Source organism: Lagenorhynchus albirostris, chromosome 1 (genome assembly GCF_949774975.1).
Source record: "Lagenorhynchus albirostris chromosome 1, mLagAlb1.1, whole genome shotgun sequence".
NCBI classification, from domain to species: Eukaryota; Metazoa; Chordata; class Mammalia; order Artiodactyla; family Delphinidae; genus Lagenorhynchus; species Lagenorhynchus albirostris.
The window spans coordinates 86913437-86933144 of NC_083095.1; the positions used below are offsets into that span (position 1 = coordinate 86913437).

General features: G+C 45.8%; 1 protein-coding gene across 1 annotated transcript in view; it reads right to left on the reverse strand.

The window, feature by feature from the left end:
• The window catches only part of PPIP5K1 (diphosphoinositol pentakisphosphate kinase 1), a 49830-nt gene that overhangs the window by 28783 nt on the left and 1339 nt on the right, over positions 1-19708 (reverse strand). The window contains exons 2-27 of the mRNA XM_060148944.1: positions 17814-17909; positions 17349-17523; positions 16720-16915; positions 16184-16274; positions 15873-15958; positions 15419-15573; positions 15184-15285; positions 14560-14721; positions 14292-14413; positions 12518-12619; positions 12209-12295; positions 12016-12091; positions 11763-11872; positions 11595-11677; positions 11295-11426; positions 11018-11139; positions 10465-10647; positions 8103-8244; positions 7694-7917; positions 7246-7373; positions 6919-7033; positions 6642-6749; positions 5913-6029; positions 5592-5756; positions 3607-3756; positions 2776-2866 (exon numbers count right to left, since the gene is read on the reverse strand). Of these exons, the coding sequence (XP_060004927.1) occupies positions 2776-2866; positions 3607-3756; positions 5592-5756; positions 5913-6029; positions 6642-6749; positions 6919-7033; positions 7246-7373; positions 7694-7917; positions 8103-8244; positions 10465-10647; positions 11018-11139; positions 11295-11426; positions 11595-11677; positions 11763-11872; positions 12016-12091; positions 12209-12295; positions 12518-12619; positions 14292-14413; positions 14560-14721; positions 15184-15285; positions 15419-15573; positions 15873-15958; positions 16184-16274; positions 16720-16915; positions 17349-17495 (3196 nt within the window). The 5' untranslated portion in view covers positions 17496-17523; positions 17814-17909. The remainder of the gene's footprint in view (positions 1-2775; positions 2867-3606; positions 3757-5591; positions 5757-5912; positions 6030-6641; positions 6750-6918; positions 7034-7245; positions 7374-7693; positions 7918-8102; positions 8245-10464; positions 10648-11017; positions 11140-11294; positions 11427-11594; positions 11678-11762; positions 11873-12015; positions 12092-12208; positions 12296-12517; positions 12620-14291; positions 14414-14559; positions 14722-15183; positions 15286-15418; positions 15574-15872; positions 15959-16183; positions 16275-16719; positions 16916-17348; positions 17524-17813; positions 17910-19708) is intronic.

Sequence of the window (19708 nt, forward strand, 5' to 3'; positions counted from 1 at the left end):
CACCACCACGTGGCCACTTCACATAACCACAAACAGCTTTCACTACTGTCCACAGCCACACTGGGCAAGCAAAGTGAGGATGCTCCTGAAAGTCTACTTGGCAGATACAAGAGGCCACTACAAATACAGGGTTAGTCATATTAGGGAACTCAAAGCTACTGAAAGGGATAAACTATGCTCTCTAGGTGGCTCTCAGGAATGCTCAAAGAATAGGTAGATTCCTCTAGATCTCCCTAGATTTAATTCAATGCTCCTTATGCTGGATATAGGGTTTGAAGAACCCAGAAATCGACTCCCTTATTTGTTTAAAAGGAAAGAAACTTTGACTGAAACTAGAGACTAAGTTTAGAGTACTCAACTCAAATTCAAAGTTCTCATAAGTTCCAATTCCTCCTAAGTTTTTCATCCAGCGTTCCCTCCCTTCTATTTTCCCTTAGGCCTTTTTACCTTTCCCAAGAAAGTATGAGACTCACTGAGTTTTTGAAGCTGGAATGGATTCAAAGATCATCCAGTTCAGCCTTCGTACTTTAGAGATGAAGAAACTGACATTCAAAAGGGATCTCATTTGTTCAAGGTCATACAGTTTGTTAGGAGCTAAGCTGGACTAGAATCCAGGTGTCCTGACTCAGGATCAACTGTGTTCAGTTAGAAAAGAAATAGTAATTTTTTTCATCAAGAAGAAACAGAGCATTGTTTCTGAAGTGAAAATGGACACAAATTGAAAGGCATGTGAAGGGTCAGGTGATTATACGCAGAACATGCCTACTAACCGCTGAACACCCTACTCAGGAGAACCTCGTGAGCAGAAAACAGCGAAAAAGATGTTTTTTCTACTCTCGAAAGTTTATTGTCTTGTAAGTCCTATGCTCAAAGCCAGATGCCCACACACATAAGTTCAAAGAAAGCAAAGAGAACTCTTGACAGTAAGTGGAGTAAATAAAACTTGAAAAATCCCTGAAGCAAATAAATCAAGCTAGTCACTGTCCCAAGTATCTGATCGACAGTAGGGTTGGGACTCCCATGGTCCCGTCTCCTACTATAGCCCACAGGAGAGAATGGGCAGGAGGAAACAAGATTAACACTCCAGTTTGTGGGATTTTCTCCTCTACTTCCAAATCCATCTTAGCCAAGACCCTGGGTTTGACTTGGGAACTTAACATTCATAGGGGAAATGGACAGAGTGGAGACGTCAGTTTCCTTTGCGCCCACAAAGAGGGGATATGGTTTCAGGGGTCCCAGCATTTCAGGGTCACCACATAAATCAAGAAGTTCAGATGGCTGATAATTTCCACCCTGGAATTAAGGACCACTCCTCTGTGCAGCAATTTCTCCTACGTTTCATGTTCAAACAAGCTCAAGAATAGAGTTCCAGAGAGAAATAATGGTTGCTAAATATGTCTGCTTTTTTCAGAGAAGCTGGAACTAGCTGGCTGTATCCCAGCCCACCCCCAAGCTTTGTTCTACATTTACTTCCTCCACGAAATAATTTTCTGGCATACTCCCACCAATCCTGCCGTGTCCAGTCTTGGATCATCTCAGGGGGTAGTCTTTACCTTACCACCACCATCTGTCAACCAGACTCATGCCTCTGCCTTGTTCTTGACAGCACTCCCCCTTAACTGGGCCAGACACACCTATCCTCTTTCCCACCTACCTGAAACCTATTCTCTTCTGGGGTTTCTGGGAAAAGAAGTCCATATTCACAGATCTAGACATTTGTCATTTATTTTTCATGCACCAAACCATCTACCTCATTTTAGGGATGTAGAAGGCAATCTACTCCCATAAACTTAGCCTGGAAAATTACCAAAAACCTTTCTTCCCATTTCTGGTCCAAATGCTGACCGTTCTGGGGCCAAGAAATTGGGTGCCAAGGAGACCTTTCTCTTTCAACAGAAAAATGAAAGGAGCTAAATGGAGAGAATAATAGGACAAGATAGAAAGAGCCAGGGGACCCAGTCTAGACCCCACACCACTGTCTCTACCTGCCAGTTCTGGTTAATGGCTCACAGGTGCTGTGTTCAAAGATAGTCCCTCCCAAGGACCCCTCCCCACTCCCAAAGAATACAATACCCTCTGAGGCTTGGTCCTTCCTGCAGTCTGTGTTCTTAGGAAAGGTTGAATGATGTTCTCCACCCCTCTCCAGGAATCAACAAAATCAAGAGACATTCCCTCAAAGTCCTGAGAGAAGCCTCTGCCACTACACCAGTCTCAGATTTGTCCCTCAATTTTCAGGAAGGAAGGAAGAACAATTACAGGATTAAAAGAGGATGAAGGGGAGGGCACGGAGGTAGGAGGGGCCAGAGCAAGGATGTAATAAACACAGGTCTCAAAGGAAGACATGGCACAAGTTCTCCAAATGAGGAATATGACCGTTATTGAGGGAAGGGAGCGTCTCACAAGTGCCTCTATTTATTGCTTTGTCTCTGATAACTCTGAAGAGTCAGAGTCTCCACGGAACCTAAATGTCTGGGCTAGACTGAAGGGACAGATAAGGAATAAGAGGGGAAGCCAGAAAAATGCCCTTTAGCCAGAGAAATGGGGGTTGTGTAGTAAACCAAAAGACAGACACCTTCCTGGAATGCAAACAATTATCTGGGATCAAAGTTCACACCTACATGTGGCTTCTCCCAATTCATCCTCCCTAGCCCCACCCAACAATTCCACTGACTAGATGACCCCAACTCCCATGACTAAGGTTCTCCACAATAAAACTCTAAAGAACAGACAGACACCCCTTCCCAACAACAGATGAGAGATGCTGGAAAACCATACCTAGGCCACTCTGCTTCATCTCCGTTGGTGGCCGTGAAGATGAAAAGAGGCGGTAGCCACCAGGCCTCGAGGATGAAGTCTCAGAAAGCACCTGGAGAAGAGGATTCTATGTTAATTACTGTTTTGCCACCTCAGCTGAGAAGTCTAAAACCCAGGTCCTGAATTCCTGCCCCTACAAAACCAAGCAATGTCAGGAAGTTTAAGGATTTTTATGAGGAAGAGGAATGCAAAGTCTAAGAGTATACTTTACAGAGGAAACTGTCCAGGGAATCCTTCTATACTAGAAAGCACTTCTATTTCCAAGATGCCTGTCCCTACAGCCCTCTAATCCCAAATCTGAGAAATCATTATTCAACCATTCTCAGTGCTTAGCAGGGCAGGGTACCTTAATCTTTTATATCCCTCCACAGAACTCAGAAAGCAAATCACAATAGCTCAGCCACAATAAGAAGTCTGGCTGCGCTCTCTTCTTTCCATGGGACAGCTGTGGCTATGGCAGCCATACTCAGTTTCTTATCTGAACCGAAAGCCCTCCCCTCCACTCCTGGAGACATGAAATGGATTTCTGAAAAGCCCACAAGGGCTCAATCACATAACACACACACACACACACACACACACACACACACACACACACACACACACACACACACACACACACACACACACACACACACACACACACACACACACACACACACACACACACACACACACACACACACACACACACACACACACACACACACACCCCTCAACAGTGTTCTGAGTCCCTAAGTCCCAAAAGGCAAAGATAGAAGCAATAAGGGAAGATGAAGTATGGAGGGACACCTGTGTGCAGGATGCCAGGTGAGTGGTGGACACAGCCCGGGGCTGTAGGCCGATGGCTGGGGAAGGCCGGGGGAGGTCCCCTGACCTCCGGCGGCGCCGTCCCCGCAAGGGGATCAGGTCCAGGTTCCCCGTGCACTGCATGTTCATGACCTGCAATCAGACCGGGTGGAAAGCCGGTCACGGCTCCTTACACCCCCAGGCTCCCCAAAGCCCTGGGCCCATTGGGCAGAGGCAGTTGTAAGGCTGGAGAGGATGATTGCCTAGGGCACAGCTGCTCTGAAGGTCACAGATTTTGTATTCTAAAGCAGTCCAAAAATATAAGATGACAAGAGGAGAAGAAGGGATGGAAAGAAGGGTCATAGTTGATAAGAATAAGACTACCAATGCCTGTACTTATAGAACATGAAGAGGAAATATTAATATTAAAAGGTTGTATGACCAAAGAGTAGAGAGAAGATTTTCTTGCAAAGCTGAGGAGCATATCTTGGGCAACCATCATCCTGGGTAGCCATGGTATAAGCAGCACTAGTAACTGAGAGGAAGAAATCTGATTACAACAGAAAGCTTCCTATAGGCCTGAAAGAAGTCAATTTCATCAAGTCTGAGAGATGATACACTGAGAGCTCTGCTTTGCCTGTCTCTTGACTGCTTAAATCAGAAGAAAAAAGGGGGTCCAACATAATAGTGCCAGAGACTGGCAGACGATGTGAATGGGGAAGACACTGGATGTGGAGGAGCAGTTTATTAATGGAAGATCATATGTCATTCTGTCCATTTGATCTATTCACGTGAGTCTGCAGTGTACTAATGTACTATGGATACTATGTTAACTTACACCTCAAAGAAAATATGACGCATACCCCAGCTAAGGAAACTCTGAGTATTCATGACCTCAAGTCCATCTTAAAATAATCAGGAAGAAAAGGATGAGTCTAGAAGAGAGACTGCAGTTTGTCTTCTCAGCATTCTCCAAAATCTGAACCATAAACCTTTGTCTGAACCTATGTAAGCTAGTTATAGATTCTTCTGAGATATTTCAAAATGGAAAGACCAATTCCTTTAAGACAGAGAGCAGGCACCAAGCCAAGTGAACAGATTCATCTGTCAAAGCAGGACCCAAAATAGACAGTCATGGTCCCTGAGACAGGGATAAATCATGGGGTCAAAAAGAGTGTCATTGGGCCAAAGAGGGAAAGGATCTCTCCAGGAAAAGACCAAAACTTTGGTTTTTACTCCAGGACACAATGTGAGATTTACAACAGTCCTTTTTCCTCTAGGCTAGAGAAATAGAACCAGAACTAGGAGAACCCAGGCCCAGACTGATAAACCTCATCAGAACAAAGGGGAGATAGATAGACCTCGAGACTTGATTCCCTTTCTGGGATGAGAGTATAGATAACCCTAAAGGGGTTAAATTAAAGTGCCATTTTTAGTAAAGTGATATTTACTACAATCTGAGCTTTAATATTTACCCAAGACAACAAAGAGATGGAGGGACCTGGCCTTCAATATCAACTGTATTGTTATCATTGTTACTGTTTACTACGCATCTATATGGTGAGTATTACTTATATTTTACAGATGAAAAAAATTTAGTCTTGGAGAAGGTACCTGTCCAAGATCACACAGCGTCTGATTATCAGACCAGGATTTTAGCCCAGAGTACACGCTTTTCTACTATATTTCCTTTTAAAGAACTGCCTTCTCAAATTCATCCAGAGGCCTCCTCCTCAATCTCATCTCTAAAAGTCCTTATCTCTCAGGCACCCCTCACTGGCATCTCTTTAACCTCAGAAGTAGCAACCAGCTTAAAGGAGCTTTCCTGGGAGACCAGCTGTGAAAGAGAGATTAAGTAAAACATATCCATCAGGGGCAGGAAGACTCTGTTTAAGGTCCTAAGAATTCCACTGAGGGGATTCAGAGATTCATGGATATTGTCCTATGAGCACTTCCACCACTTCTTTCTCCCAAGCCCCTCCCATTACCTCCATGGAGCCGGCTTTTCGGTTACGAATGAGGGGTGATCTCTTTGGGAGGCCAGGGCCCTCAGAGGGCTGGGGTGAGGTCTGCAATGCTCCGTCTGGCTCATCTGATGCCTTCCCCGGGCACAGGTCCTCCATGCTGCCTTGGTCTGTTTTCATCTCCTCATTCTACCCAACAACAGGCATAGACAGGAGAGGTGTTAATGGTCTCCAGCCTCCTAATCCAATTCTCCCCAACCCTTTTAACCTCCCTGTACTGTTTCCGAGTTTCCCATCACTTGGTTCCTAAATCCTCCAGTCCCAAATCCCAGCACTCTGACCCACCTCAGAAGAGGCTGGACGGAATCCACAGCCAGTTGGGGCACTGCCTTCTTCCTCGACACCTTTCACTCCAGGGCTGAAGTGCAGCTCCACATGGAACCGCTCCTCTGATAAGGGATCCTTTAGGGCATCACCAGATGAAAGGGCAGTTGGAGAAGCTGGACATGGTGGTGGAAGACCAGGCAGGGACAACAGAGAGGAACTCAAGAGGACACATCCTCCCAGGGCTCAGGTTTCAGTGTCTTACACCCCTCTACAGTAATAGCTCCCTTTAACTACAGTCTAGTGTTACGGGATGCTCATACTCTCAACCTCCACAGGACTTGCCAACTTCCAGTTCTACAACGGTCCCCCTCCCTATCCATCTCCCACAGGAATTCAGCTTTGCTACAGTGCATACAGCAGCACATTTAAAGATATCTTTGTGGAGCCAGATGAAGAAGGTATATGTGTAACAATGTTTGAGAGAAAAAGACTCATTGTAACATTGTTCAAATTCCATACCCTCCCTAATGCCAGAGCTATGTTCTCTGGTATCTCTCTGGCTCAACACCAACCCAAAACATGTTTTCTGTTCCAGGAGGAACCTCCTGGATGTTCTCTATCATGCTGTACCTAGGTACCACACCTAACTGGATTCTACAGAATCTAAGCATAAAAAAGTTTTTCCCTGAAAGGGGATGGAGAAGAAAGAAGGGGGCCTCTCCTCACCCCGCCCTGTTAGCTCCTCACCCGTGTGTTGTCTTCATAAAGCATGATGACAATCTGGGTCATGTAGTTGAGCTCTGAGATGGCACTAAGATAAGCCAAAGCTCGCTGCCATTGTGCATCCTTGGTCTCCTACCGAACACAAGAAGAGGTAAGCTAATGCCCAAGGACGAGGGAGTCAGGGAATGGGCAGGGAGACGAGGAGAACAGAGGAAGCTTGCAGTAAAAAAGAAGCATGAGGAGGAGAGTAAAAGAACGCTGGGAAAAGATGTTCATAGGCTGAAGGAAAAAGGATCCTTACATCAAGAAGTCCCCCATAACGGAAGACACTGAGTAGGGAGTGGACGTGGCTTTCACTGGTGAAGTAGAGACGTGTTCGAACATGGCGGCCTGGGGAGAGCACTCCTCGGGAGTACCTGAGACAGCAGCTAAGTCACTCACACTGTCAAGCCAGTCCTCTTCTCAGCCCTCCACAAACTCCCTCCTCCCGCCTCAAAGACTTCTCTCTCTTTTCCACCCCAGGACCCCTTCTGTTCTTGGTTCCCCAAGCTGTCCCAGCCTGGGTTCCCACAAGAGCTCCCTGACATGCCCCTCCCTCCATCCAGCACCCCACCCAGCCCTCCCTCACAGGGGGTGCAGCTTGTTGACAGACTCATCCTCGTGGGTTCTCTGCAGGTCAAGTAGTATCTTCCGCAACAGTGGAAGACAGAAGCCCACAGCAATTTCCAGTTTCTCCTCCCGACTGATCCCGTACTCCTAGGGGCCACAGGCCAGGAATAAGCACCTCAATGAATCTTGTTTTCCTCTTGCCTTATACTCCCAGGTCCAAGATCGTGCTTGTCTTCACCTCAGGTCTAGGGCTTCTTCCAACATCACCACATTCCCCCTCTCCAGGTTTTTCCTCAGTTAGCCTCTTGGGCTTCCTCAGAGCCAGGATTGTAGCTCTAATTGTAACAACTAATTCCTTCTCTAAGTTTCCTTCCCCTGGTTCCCACACCGCCCCTCCTTCCTGCCTTTTCTCTCCTTCCTTCTGCAGTGCCCCTAGCCCCAGGCTCCATCCCTTATGTGAGACACACCTGGGGAATGACCACATCAGCCAGTGCCTTAGAGAGACGGAGCAACTCTGCTGTTCCTTGAAGTCCCAGACTCCCATTGTGCTGCACATCATACTTGACACAGTCATAGATGTCAGGGATCTTACTGATATCATAGCGCCCACTCTTCTGTCGAAAGTCACGCTCCAGCTTGCTCCAACGCTGTAGCATTAGCTCTAGTGTCTCGCTGTGGTAAAGCTGCAGGTCTGGAAGGAAGACAGACAGACAGAGCCAAAGGCTTCACCTCTAACAAAAGACCCTAGCAAATCTGAAGCAGAACCAGAGAGATGAGGATGACGTGTCTCAGACACTTAGGAGAGGACACAGGATTGCCTGAGGAACCCATCCGTACCCAAAATCTTGAAAGGAAGATAGTAGTATTCAAACCCACCTACAGACTTGGGGTCCTGCATCCGTTTCTGGATCTGGTGAGTGAGGTTTTCAATCAGGGCAAATACCTGATCACAGACCTTCACAGGATTCTGGATTATAGCCATGGAGTTGAGTAGGGAAGTGCTTCCAGTGGGAGCCAGCTGTGGAGAATAGAAAGATGAAAAGCAAGACAGGTTCAGTGCCAGTTGCCTAGATTGCTGTGAGCTTATTACAGAGAGACTGACTGCAAATAAGCTCTGTCTGTTGGCTCACCCCAACGAGGCATTCTTTTTTTTTTTTTTTTTTGCGCTACGCGGGCCTCTCACTGTTGTGGCCTCTCCCATTGCGGAGCACAGGCTCCGGATGCGGATGCGCAGGCTCAGCGGCCGTGGCTCACGGGCCCAGCTGCTCCGTGGCATGTGGGATCCTCCTGGACCGGGGCACAAACCCGTGTCCCCTGCATCGGCAGGCGGACTCTCAACCACTGCACCACCAGGGAAGCCCCCAACGAGCATTCTTAGGCTACTGGGAACACTAGCAGTTCAGATGAGGGGACTGCTCTAGCACACAGTCATCTAAGAATGGGTCATCTTAAAAGTCTTGGAGTCAGAGGAAATAAAATAGATCTAGGTTCTTTTCTTGGGGGTTCTAAAATAAGCACGGAAAATGCTGAGGAATACAGATTAAACCAAAATCCCCACAGAATGTTTTCATGAGTGGGTAATAGACATAACTATCTTACTCCTCTAAACAAGATGCTAGCTTGAATCTGGAGTAGAGGTGCTGTCTCAGAACTAAGTTCCAACTCAAGCATTTAGGATGGTCACAGTCAATGAAGATGGGGAGGGGGAAAGGAGATTGCAGGTTGAATGTACTCATTCTACCTCGGTCCTCACAAGTTCCATTCTTGCTGGCAAAAGGAAGCAAGGATAAAGGAAAGATACCTTAGCTTTTTTGGATTTGACATTGAGCAATGGATTGGAAAATAAGGCAGCAAGGTCCTGCCCCTTTATCAAGGCCTGCTCAGAGAAGAACACAGAAAATGCCATTCTCTAGTCAATGTGCTCAGCTACTTTGCTTATTTAAGAATCTATCAAAAATGGTTACACAGCAGTTATGAAATGAGGAGCTGTGAGTAGGAGGATGGTAGAAAATCATTGTCTGGCACATGATCCCCAGTCAATCATGGCATGGATACATAGGAAAAAGGAAAAAGAATGGCTTGGATAGTGGCATCCACTGTGATTAACACTGTGAGGCTAACAGCCTGGGCTCTCTAGTTAGATTCCTTGGGTGACCTTGGAAAGGCTGCTTAAATTCTTCTGAGCCTAGGCTTCCTCATCTGTAAATGGGGGGAAAAGTAGTACCGGTCCACAGTTCTTACAGTGGATTAAAGATGGCCATTAATTCTTTGTCACATTCCCCTTCCCTTGAATCTGGGCTGGCCCTGTGACTGTTTAACCAACAAAAAATAATAAAGTTATACTGTGCTAATTCTGGGCCTACACTTTAAAAAAGCTTGGAAGTTTCTGGTATGGGGGAGTCCTAAGCTACTATTTAAGAAATCCATCTGGGGAGTTCCCTAATGGTCCAGTGGTTAGGACTTCATGCTTCCACTGCTGGGGGCATGGATTTGATCCCTGGTCTGCTAGAAAAACCACATGGGAAAAACACATGGAGAGGAGAGGCTCTGAGACTACAGGGACAGGGACATCACAAGGAGGGAGAGAGCCCAGCCATCCTAGCATCCCAGTTGAGCCACCAGATGGTTCCAGCCCCAACATCTGGACAGCAGCTGGGCAATTTTAGGGAAGACCCTAAGCAAGACTAGTTGAGCCTAGAGCTGTAAGGTGATAAAATGGTTTTTGTCTTAAGTTACTGAGTTTTGGGGTAGTTTCTTATACAGCAACAGATAAACTGAAACATCCTCCCATTCAAAATCCTTGGGATCAGCTGTGTTTTGGAATTGAGAATTCTTGGGACTTTAAGAAGTTAATACGGTGCATATGCCACATGTTAGATAATACCTCCAGCAGGGCCTAGGACATAACCAAACACTTTTCTATTTCTGTAGCAAAATGTATGACTATTTACACTAGATGGGATAAATGGGGATTAGAAAGAGTCTTACCATGTCGGGTTTTGCTGTCAAACGAATCTTGGTGGCAAAGTTATAAAAATCTTTTTCATTTCCAAAACTGTGGATGACAGATTGTGGACCCATACTTATCTCAAAGGGTAAAGATTAAATGACACAATACATGGAGAGCACATAAAACAGTGCCTGGCACACAGTAAGTACCATCACTGATCACTATTATTTAGAATTCTAGGATTTGGGGATTGGGTTGTGTTGGGCACAAAGTCTAGGAGAGCCTGACCTGATCATAATCCTCAGGGGCAAAGGGTGCATCCTGCTGCAAAATGTGGTGCAGCCGAGCCTTCACCCGGTGCTGGCAGCTGCTCAGGGAATCGCCATCACTGTCCAAGAGCCCGTTCATGTTGGCACTCTTCACCATTTGTACCAAAATGGGTGTCAGCTCCCCTTCTAGAGCTAGAAGGCCCTAGAGGGGAAGCACAGAATCTATTAGTTTTCCTTCCAGTCTAGTTCCCCTAGGCCTCGACGGTCCCAGAGATCCAACGAGAGCTGGCTTGGGAGTTGGGGTATAGGTCAAGGGGCCCACCCCACTAATTATTCTCAGTAGTATAGAACGCAGTCAGTACATACAGCTGATTCACTTTGCTGTACAGGAGAAACTAACACAACATTGTAAAGCAACTATACCCCAATTAAAAACAAAAAGAATGCAGTCAGACACAAGCAGAAACTTCTCTGAGTTGGCACACAAACACTCTGAAATTTCCAACTAGTTCTCCAAACTCTGCTTCTCTACCTAATGGAAGCTGGAACTGTGGGTGAACTGTAGTGTGCACCTTGGCAAAGGCTGCAGCAGTCATCTGGACACGGCCCTCATCAGAGGCGTAAATCTTGAGATCGTGGCGGAAGGTGCTATGGAGGCGAAGCAGCCCACACCCGGGGAAGCCAGCATAGTCACCTGGGGGCAAAGGGGAAGACCAGGAATGGATGGCTATAAATACCCAAGAATGCTCATTTCCCCTTTAACTTCCCTATTGTCTCTGTCCCTTGTTTCCCCAACTTATTCTCTAATCATCTTATCTCAGCCCTGCTAGGTATTTACAAAACACTCACCCTGTCCTCCAGGGTACATGCAGCGGAAAGCTCGCCCCAGCTCCTCAGCCTGAACACGGCCAGCAGGGGTCAGTTCTCCACCCCACTTCAGTACCAGCAATAGGGATGGGGCCAGAGCCTCCCCCTGTGGATCTGCGGGAATAAGGGGCAGTGAACAGGTCTAGATCTAAGGAAAATAGTGGGGACATCTAAATGTTAGGTCTTCTGAGGAGCCCGGAAAGGTAATTTGGGATAGAGGTCATCTAAGGGTTCAAGAATAAAAGATGTGAGTGGTAATGGGAAGGGGGTATTACATTTTACCTTGCCCCTCATTAGAAGCTTTTACTCCATGAGGGTAGTAAGTTAACTGCACCTTCCGGTTGATGCCTGAGAAGTGACCATACCTGCAGGATAAACTCACAGTTTACTTTCTACCCCAGCACCCAATTCTCACTGCTAGTGGCCCCCCTTTCCTATTCCCTTTCTCACATCTCCAGCACAGATTTCAGCTGCTCCAGTTTCCCAGTCTTCTCCTCAATCTCACCACCTGGTTCTTTTTCCAGTTCAGCCAATAGCAGCCTTGTGATGTCCAGCACCTCCTGGAGGAAACAACAGGGTATCTGTGCAGGAGGCCAAGTCCTGGCTGGTTAGGCTTTCATCCTGGTCTCTCACTGAGGCCCCCAATCCCATACCCTCTATCTTTCTGTAGCACTGCTCCTCCCAGCCAGATTCATCACCTTACCTGTAGCTGCTCAGGCCGCTTCAGTTTTAATTTCCCTGTCTTGTAGCCACCATGTTTTTCAAATAGACTAAAAAACCTGAAGAAATAAGGAGAAGCTTCAGTACGGGCTGAGACAGACAAGAGCCTCTGGGAGGTACCCCTCCCCATTTCCCTCACAAAAACCTATTTGTCTAGATTAGGATACTCTGCCCACCTTGGGTGTGTCACTTCCATCTTCATCTTCTGCTTGGGGGTACGATCCCCGTGACGGATAATTGCAATGACGCAACGAAGTTCCATCCTAAGATAGGGAATGTTGTTAGAGCCTCTCCCCAGTCCCACCCCACACCGCCTCCCATTTCATCCTACCCGATGGGTCAAAGAACAGAGGAAAAACTATCTGAGATTAGGAATAAAGGTAGGCTCCACCAGTCAGATGGCACAGGGTCAGGAAGTAACCACTGGTCTGACACAGATGCCTTAAGTAGGTTACTCCAGATTTTTAACTTTTACTTTTGCTCACATAGTGCCAGATGTGGTAGGGACAATGGGAATGTCCTCAGCTTCTGTGGGGATGGACCATGGGATCTGGAACTGCGGGGCAAGCTCCCGCATTATGGTGTTCCTAGAAGGAGAAATGCAAAGAAGCCATGTGAAAATGAATGAGTCAGAACTACATATATGAATGAAGCTCACAAAAACTAACAAGTAGTTGAAAAATACATTAATATAAAATCTAAAAATATGCAAAAGCCACCCCATATATGTAATAAAAATATGCATATATATAAATGGGAATGACCAAATAAAGGACTGGTTACCCCTGGGCGGTGGGAGGGAAGGGGATATAATTAGTAAGGGGTATGTAGGGGCTTTAACTATATTCTTTTTTTTTAAATTAATTTATTTTATTTTTGGCTGCGTTGGGTCTTCGTTGTTGCACGCGGGCTTTCTCTAGCTGCGGTGAGTGGGGGCTACTCTTCCTTGCAGTACATGGGTTTTCATTGCAGTGGCTTCTCTTGTTGCAGAGCATGGGCTCTAGGCACTGAGGCTTCAGTAGTTGTGGCTCGTGGGCTCTAGAGCGCAGGCTCAGTAGTTGTGGCGCTCGGGCTTAGTTGCTCCGTGTCATGTGGGATCTTCCAGACCAGGGATCAAACCCGTGTCCCCTGCACTGGCAGGCGGATTCTTAACCACTGCTCCACCAGAGAAGCCCTATATTCTTTTTTATTTTTTGGCTGCACTGTATGGCTTGTAGGATCTTAGTTCCCTGACCAAGGATTGAACCCATGCCCCCTGCAGGGGAAGCTTGGAGTCCCAACCACTGGACCGCCAGGACATTCCCACCTTTTTCACTTTTAAACCATTTTTACGATATTTAAAATACAGGCATACCTCGGAGATATTGTGAGTTCACTTCCAGACCACCACAATAAAGTGAATATCACAATACAGTGAGTCACATGAGTTTTTTTAGTTTTGCAGTGCATATGAAAGTTATGTTTACAGTATACTGTAGTATATTAAGTATGCAATAGCATTAGGTCTAAAAAAATGTACATATCTTAATTAAAAAATACTTTATTGCTAAAAAATGCTAACCATCGGGATTCCCTGGTGGAGCAGTGGTTAAGAATCCACCTGCCAATGCAGGGGACACGGGTTCGATCCCTGGCCTGGGAAGATCCCACGTGTTGTGGAGCAACTAAGCCCATGAGCCACAACTACTGAGCCTGTGCTCTAGAGCCTGTGAGCCACAACGACTGAGCCTGCGTGCCACAGCTACTGAATCCCGCGCGCCTAGAGACCGTGCTCTGAAGCAAGAGAAGCCACCACAGTGAGAAGCCTGTACACCACAACGAAGAGTAGCCCCTGCTCGCCGCAACTAGAGAAAGCCTGCGCACAGAGCAACGAAGACCCAACACACCCAAAAATAAATAAATAAATTTACTAAAAAAAAATGCTAACCATCATCTGAGCCTTCAGCAAGTTGTAATCTTTTTGCAATAGTAACATCAAAGATCACTGATCACAGATCACTATGACAAATATGATAGTGAAAAATTTGAAATATTGTGAGAATTACCAAAATGTCACACAGAGACACGAAGTAAGCAAATGCTGTTGGAAAAATGGCGCCAACAGATTTGCTCGACACAAGGTTGCCACAAACCTTCAATATGTAAAGAAAACACAGTATCCACAAAGCTCAATAAAACGAGGCATGCCTATACAGTAAAAACTTTCCAATTCTCTTCTTTAAGCCCATTCTCCCCAGCTCAGACCACTGTGCCCCTTACCCCAGAATCTTGGCACAGTCATCATAGTATTTCATCGAATTCTTGACGAAACTGAAGCCATTGACATCACACACAAAGGAGTGACCGTTGGCACGAAGGAGGTCAAAACCACAGACCGTTTGCTGCAGGCGATAAAAGCAAGATGAGAACAAGAGAGCCACTCTTCCTTCTCAGCACCCCCCTCATTCCACAGCCCCTCTCCTGCATCCCTCCCACCCGCCCCCAGCACACACACCCTCCCCTTCGCCGCCAAGGGGACTTCTTCCACCTTAAAAGCTACGCAGACTTTCCTGGCCACCAGCTTTTCCATGGCAGTCAGCATGACTGGATATCGAATTTCTTTCCCCTCACTGTCTCTTTCGACCTTCCCATCCAAAGCTGGAGATTTTCTGGCTTCAGCATGGGCATAGTCTGGCCCCACTGTATACACCTGCAGGTACATAGCATCACTGAGTATGCCCACAGCTCACCCTGCATATGAGAAGACAATATGAGCACTATGTCTGTAGACTAGTTTCACAGTAAACAAAAACAAAAACAAAACTAACAAATCCCCAAGTTTTATGAACAAGGAGACTGACATTTTTCTTACTGAGCTCTACTTTAGTATCATTATGAAGGTTTCTCCACAGAACTCCAAAACTATTGCCTAGTCCTTACTAAGAAATAACTTATCAACAGTATTCCATTTTCCATGTCACTCTTGCCCTTGCTCTGATAGTAACAATGTAAATTCCTACTTCCCCCACTTCTTACCTTCACCTGCATATGAAAGCCCATCACATTCATACTTTATTTTCTACGACCACTTCCATACACTTCCACTTGCTTCCCAAGCACCCCACCCCACCCAGACATTTATAACCTCTTAAATCCCTGTATCCACCATAACCTTGACATCTGTGCCATCTGTTGGCATAAACTCCTCATAGATGTATGACCCTGTCTTCCGGACGCTGCTCTCAGGAGAGTAAACGCTGCTCCGGCTGCCAATCTTCAGGAGAAAAAGGAAGGAAAAAAAAAAGTTGCCTCTAACTTGTCCCCAAATCCTCCAGCTTCCCTCCCCACAACCTCATTCTCGCCCTTCTACTTCTCTGCCTCCTCAAATGCCCAAATGTCTCCCACACCTTACGAAAGAGGCGCTGGCTTCCTCCTCCGGCTGAGCTGGGGTAGTAGATGTAAACATTGTGGTCCTCTGCACTCACTGGCTTCTCCACAAAGGGCTTGGGAAAGACGGCTCCATTTACCTCCACCTGATCTTCACCCTCAATCAGGTTGCACTCTGAAAGGTAGGCGTGTGGTCATTCCTAGGGCCTAAGAATACTTCCAACTCCCACTTCTCCGAGTTGTAATCTCCATAACCCTCAAATTGCTATGACCATATCTTAATAATAGATATGGTAATTAATATCTATATAAGAGGTCCAAGGTTCTGTCCAAAGACCCATGGCTCTAGCTCTACCCATAATCCAGTAACCAAAGCCTCACTGAGCCGGGTGGTACATAGGAGACGTCTAGAGGAAGGAGAACTGGGCTAAGTCGTAGAAAGCAGGGCAGGACTGGACAAGGCCAGGTACTCACCCTCAGGCCGGGCAGGGTCACGGTTGAGCACAGCATATCGAGGCAGATCAATACCCTCCTCCTGCAGGATCCGGTACACCTCCCTCCTGTCACCCCCGAATAAATTAGCTGGGAGAGGTGGGGGATGGTGACCAGGGGAGAGGCTAGGGATTTCATTCATTCAGGAATTGGGAGACACCCGTGTACAGAACTCAACAGGGTATGGTACAAAAATTAAGCATGTTTCTTTGACTCTGCCCCTCCCAGAGTGGGTTCTCTAAACAGGCATGATCTCAGGGCCACCCATCCCACCAGTCAACAGAAAGCTATACCTATCCTGGATGTAATACTGCATAGCCAGGTCATTGATAAGAAAAGGGTTTCGAAGTTTGGAGTAAGCAACAGCTTTGTCCAGAGGAAAGCCTGGGATGGAGAAAGGAAATAGAGAGACCAAAGGAAGAAAGTGAAAGAGACAGTGAGAAAACAGCAAGAGAAATAAACATATTAAAGCTATTAGTTGCCACTGAGCTCCACTACCCATCCAACCCAGCACTCATCCTCCTGCCCAACTTCCCAAGTCTAGAATATCCATCAGAAAAAAGTAAAACAGAAATTATTTTTAGGGTCCTTCCAAAGACCAATTCTGTCAGAGACCTAAGAATCTTAGAGCTGTCCTGAGGTTCAAATATGGGCTTTAAACTACCACCGGCAACTCCTCCAAGATGTAGGGAGAACAAACCCCTTTGCACTGTTCCCTAGTGTGTTGGGAAGAGCTGATGGCCTCTTTACTATTTGACAGTAAGAGCCTCATTTCCCAGTCCAGCATTCCCAACACCATTCCTTCTCATTTTCCTTCACACACACCAACCTTTGGAGTGGAAAGAGATGAGGCAGTGGCAGGATGGCCAGTTTTCCACAGGTTCATTAAGGATCACATCTTCTCCCAGGATGATAACAGTCAGGTAGTCAAATCTGCAGAGTCGCTCTAGGATTTGGGTCATTGGCTTGGACTTGGATTTCTTGGTCATGGCACAGATGCCAACGATGATCTGAGGTTCAGGAGGCTACAGAGAGGAAGTGCTGTCAGGTACTTCCCACCTAAACCATCCCTATCAGGGAACACACTGTTTCATCTCCTTAGGGCACAGAGTTTCTTGCCAGGACTTTGGACCTATGAGGTTAAGGTTATCTCCTAACTTAGGCCTAGATTGGGGTACCTGCAGGTATTCCTACTGCCACAGTAGGAAATGTGTACTCGGGCAGAAGAGTAGGAGAACCAATAATAATGAGACAACAGGACGAGGGCATAAGGGTAGGGGCTTCAAAGAGAGGCAATCTAACCAATCTCCACTGCCCTTCCCCTTAATCAGAATAGGGCCTGTTTATGACAGGGAGTCTATACATTTGGGAAGAATGGGGAGAGGTGTCTCCATCCTATGGAATCTCAACTATGACAGGGGTCCCAGAACCAAGTTACATCATTTTCCCTGGTCTTACCACTTCATCCTCCTCATCCTCAAGGAGCTCGCTGTCACTCTCTTCTGTCCTCATGCCTATTCCACGGGTGCCCAGCCCCTCATCTCCAGCTCCAAGGAAGAAGTGGGCTGTGGCGCTCTCGCCCTCACTGGCCGGCAATGACCACATCCCCGCCGGAGCACCCACTCATCCCGCTCTGCAGTGGAGGGTATGTATCCCTGTTAGTTCAGAATCCAAGCCCCATGGCAGTGCATGGGGATGGGGGATGGGGGATGGGGAATGAGAAAATAAGAGGGAACTACAAGCGGACTAGGGGAAACAGGAAACAAAGCTATGGTGAGAAGGATCAACAGGAAAGGAGGCATGTGGGCTATGACTTGAGATGACTAAAGATCCCTAAGAGAAAATCGAGGTCTCCCTTTTCCTCCCTGCTCACCCCACCCCCAACCATGAGACTGGTAAGAGGATCAGTAGATTAACCCTTACAGTGCTGGCATGTCCCTGATTCTGCCAGCAGGAAAAACCGTTAACTCCAGCAGCAAATGGGAAAGGCAGTTCCTCATGGAAGGCTACTGTTGATTCCTACCAGAAGAGAAGGTCAGAGTGACATTTCAACTTTGGACTCATTCCAAAATGTTCCTGGCCCTTCTCCACTTCCCCACAGTAGTGTTGAACTCAGTGATTTAATTCAAGAGCAGAGGAATAAGAGAGTTCATTTGCCTTTGCTCTTAACCCCTATCTTCATTCCTACCAAGGATTAACTCAAAAAAGCATTGACTGAGGGCACCCTATGTTCTAAACATTAAATCAGAACATTAAAATCCCCTATGCCCCGTCTCTCCTTCACCTGCTTTACCTTAAAAGAGAGATGCTCAGTTCCAGAAAATCTGTTCAAGGAAAGAGGTCTAGTGCTAGTTGGGAAGTTGAGGATACAGGCATCCATACAACAGGCTCCAACCCATTCTCAAACTGAAATTTCAATTTTCTCTCTACCATCTTAGGGTACAACAGACACAAGGCTGGTCTAGCCCAAGGTCCTTCATACCAGAAGCTACAATGGAAAAAAAATCCTGCCTAGAGCCATTATCAGTGAGAATATCTTAAGACTTAAAATTAAGTCAGAACAACCTGGCAGTTCCCCTTCTGCATACATACACCTGCAGCAGTGGTTCTTAACCAACTGTGATTATACTGTGCAAAGGACATTTGTCAGGAGACACTTTTGGTTGTCACAACTGGGGAGATGCTATTGGCATCTAGTGAGTAGAGGCCAAGGATGCTGCTCAACATTCTAAAATGCATAGGATATACCCCCACAGCAAAGAATTGTCCAGTCCAAAATGTGAGTGGTGCCAAGGTTGAGAAACTCCGCTGTAGAGAAACTCTCCCACATAAAAAGACATTTGCAGGGATGTTCATAACCTTACTGCTGGTAATGGCAAAAACCGAGAACAACTCAGATGCCACAAGTAGAAGAATGGATAAATATAATGTTGTGTTTACAAATGGTTGACTAACAGCAATTATTAAAAATGAATCAGGGGGATAAATTAGGCTCTTGGGATTAACATATACATACTACTATATATAAAATTGGTAAACAACAAGGACCAACTGTATAGCACAGGGAAATATACTCAATACCTTGTGTATATATATATATATATGTATATATATATATGAATCATTTTGCTATACACCTGAAACTAACACATTGTAAATTAACTATATTTCCATTTTTAAAAAATGAATCAAAGCTATATATAACATGGACAGCTTCCAAATGCAAACTGCAGAAATATACATGCAGGACAATTCCACTTGTACAAATAAAAAATACTACATATGTTTATGGCTGTATACATAATTAGAAGTATAAAAACAGACGGGAAAGAAAGACATCAAATTCATGATAGTGGTTACCTCTGAGCAGAGGGGAAAACTGAGAAGGATTCAAATGGAACCTCACAACCTTACCTATAATGTTTATTTCAATTAAGAAAACTCTGAAGTAAATATACAAATGGTTAACATCTGTTAATACTAAATTGTGGGGATACGGGTATCTGTTATTTTTTTCCAAAAATGAAATTGAGTCACATCTGCAATTTTCTACATTCTGCAAAAGTTCTCAGAAATACTGACCAATGGCTCTAATGAAAGCCACAAACTCCTTAAGTAAATGGAGTAATTTAGTCTTATAGGTTTTTAGTCTTCAATATTTACTTTCCGTATTTTTATTTTAAACCCTTCCATTACAAGTGAGTTTGCAGCTTCGATTAGAAAGTTATAGCTAATCTTTATATAGATCTTGACCTTTCTAGTCTTCACCATCTGCTTTTCTCTGTTGCTCAACCACCGTGAGGGCACAACATTCTCCT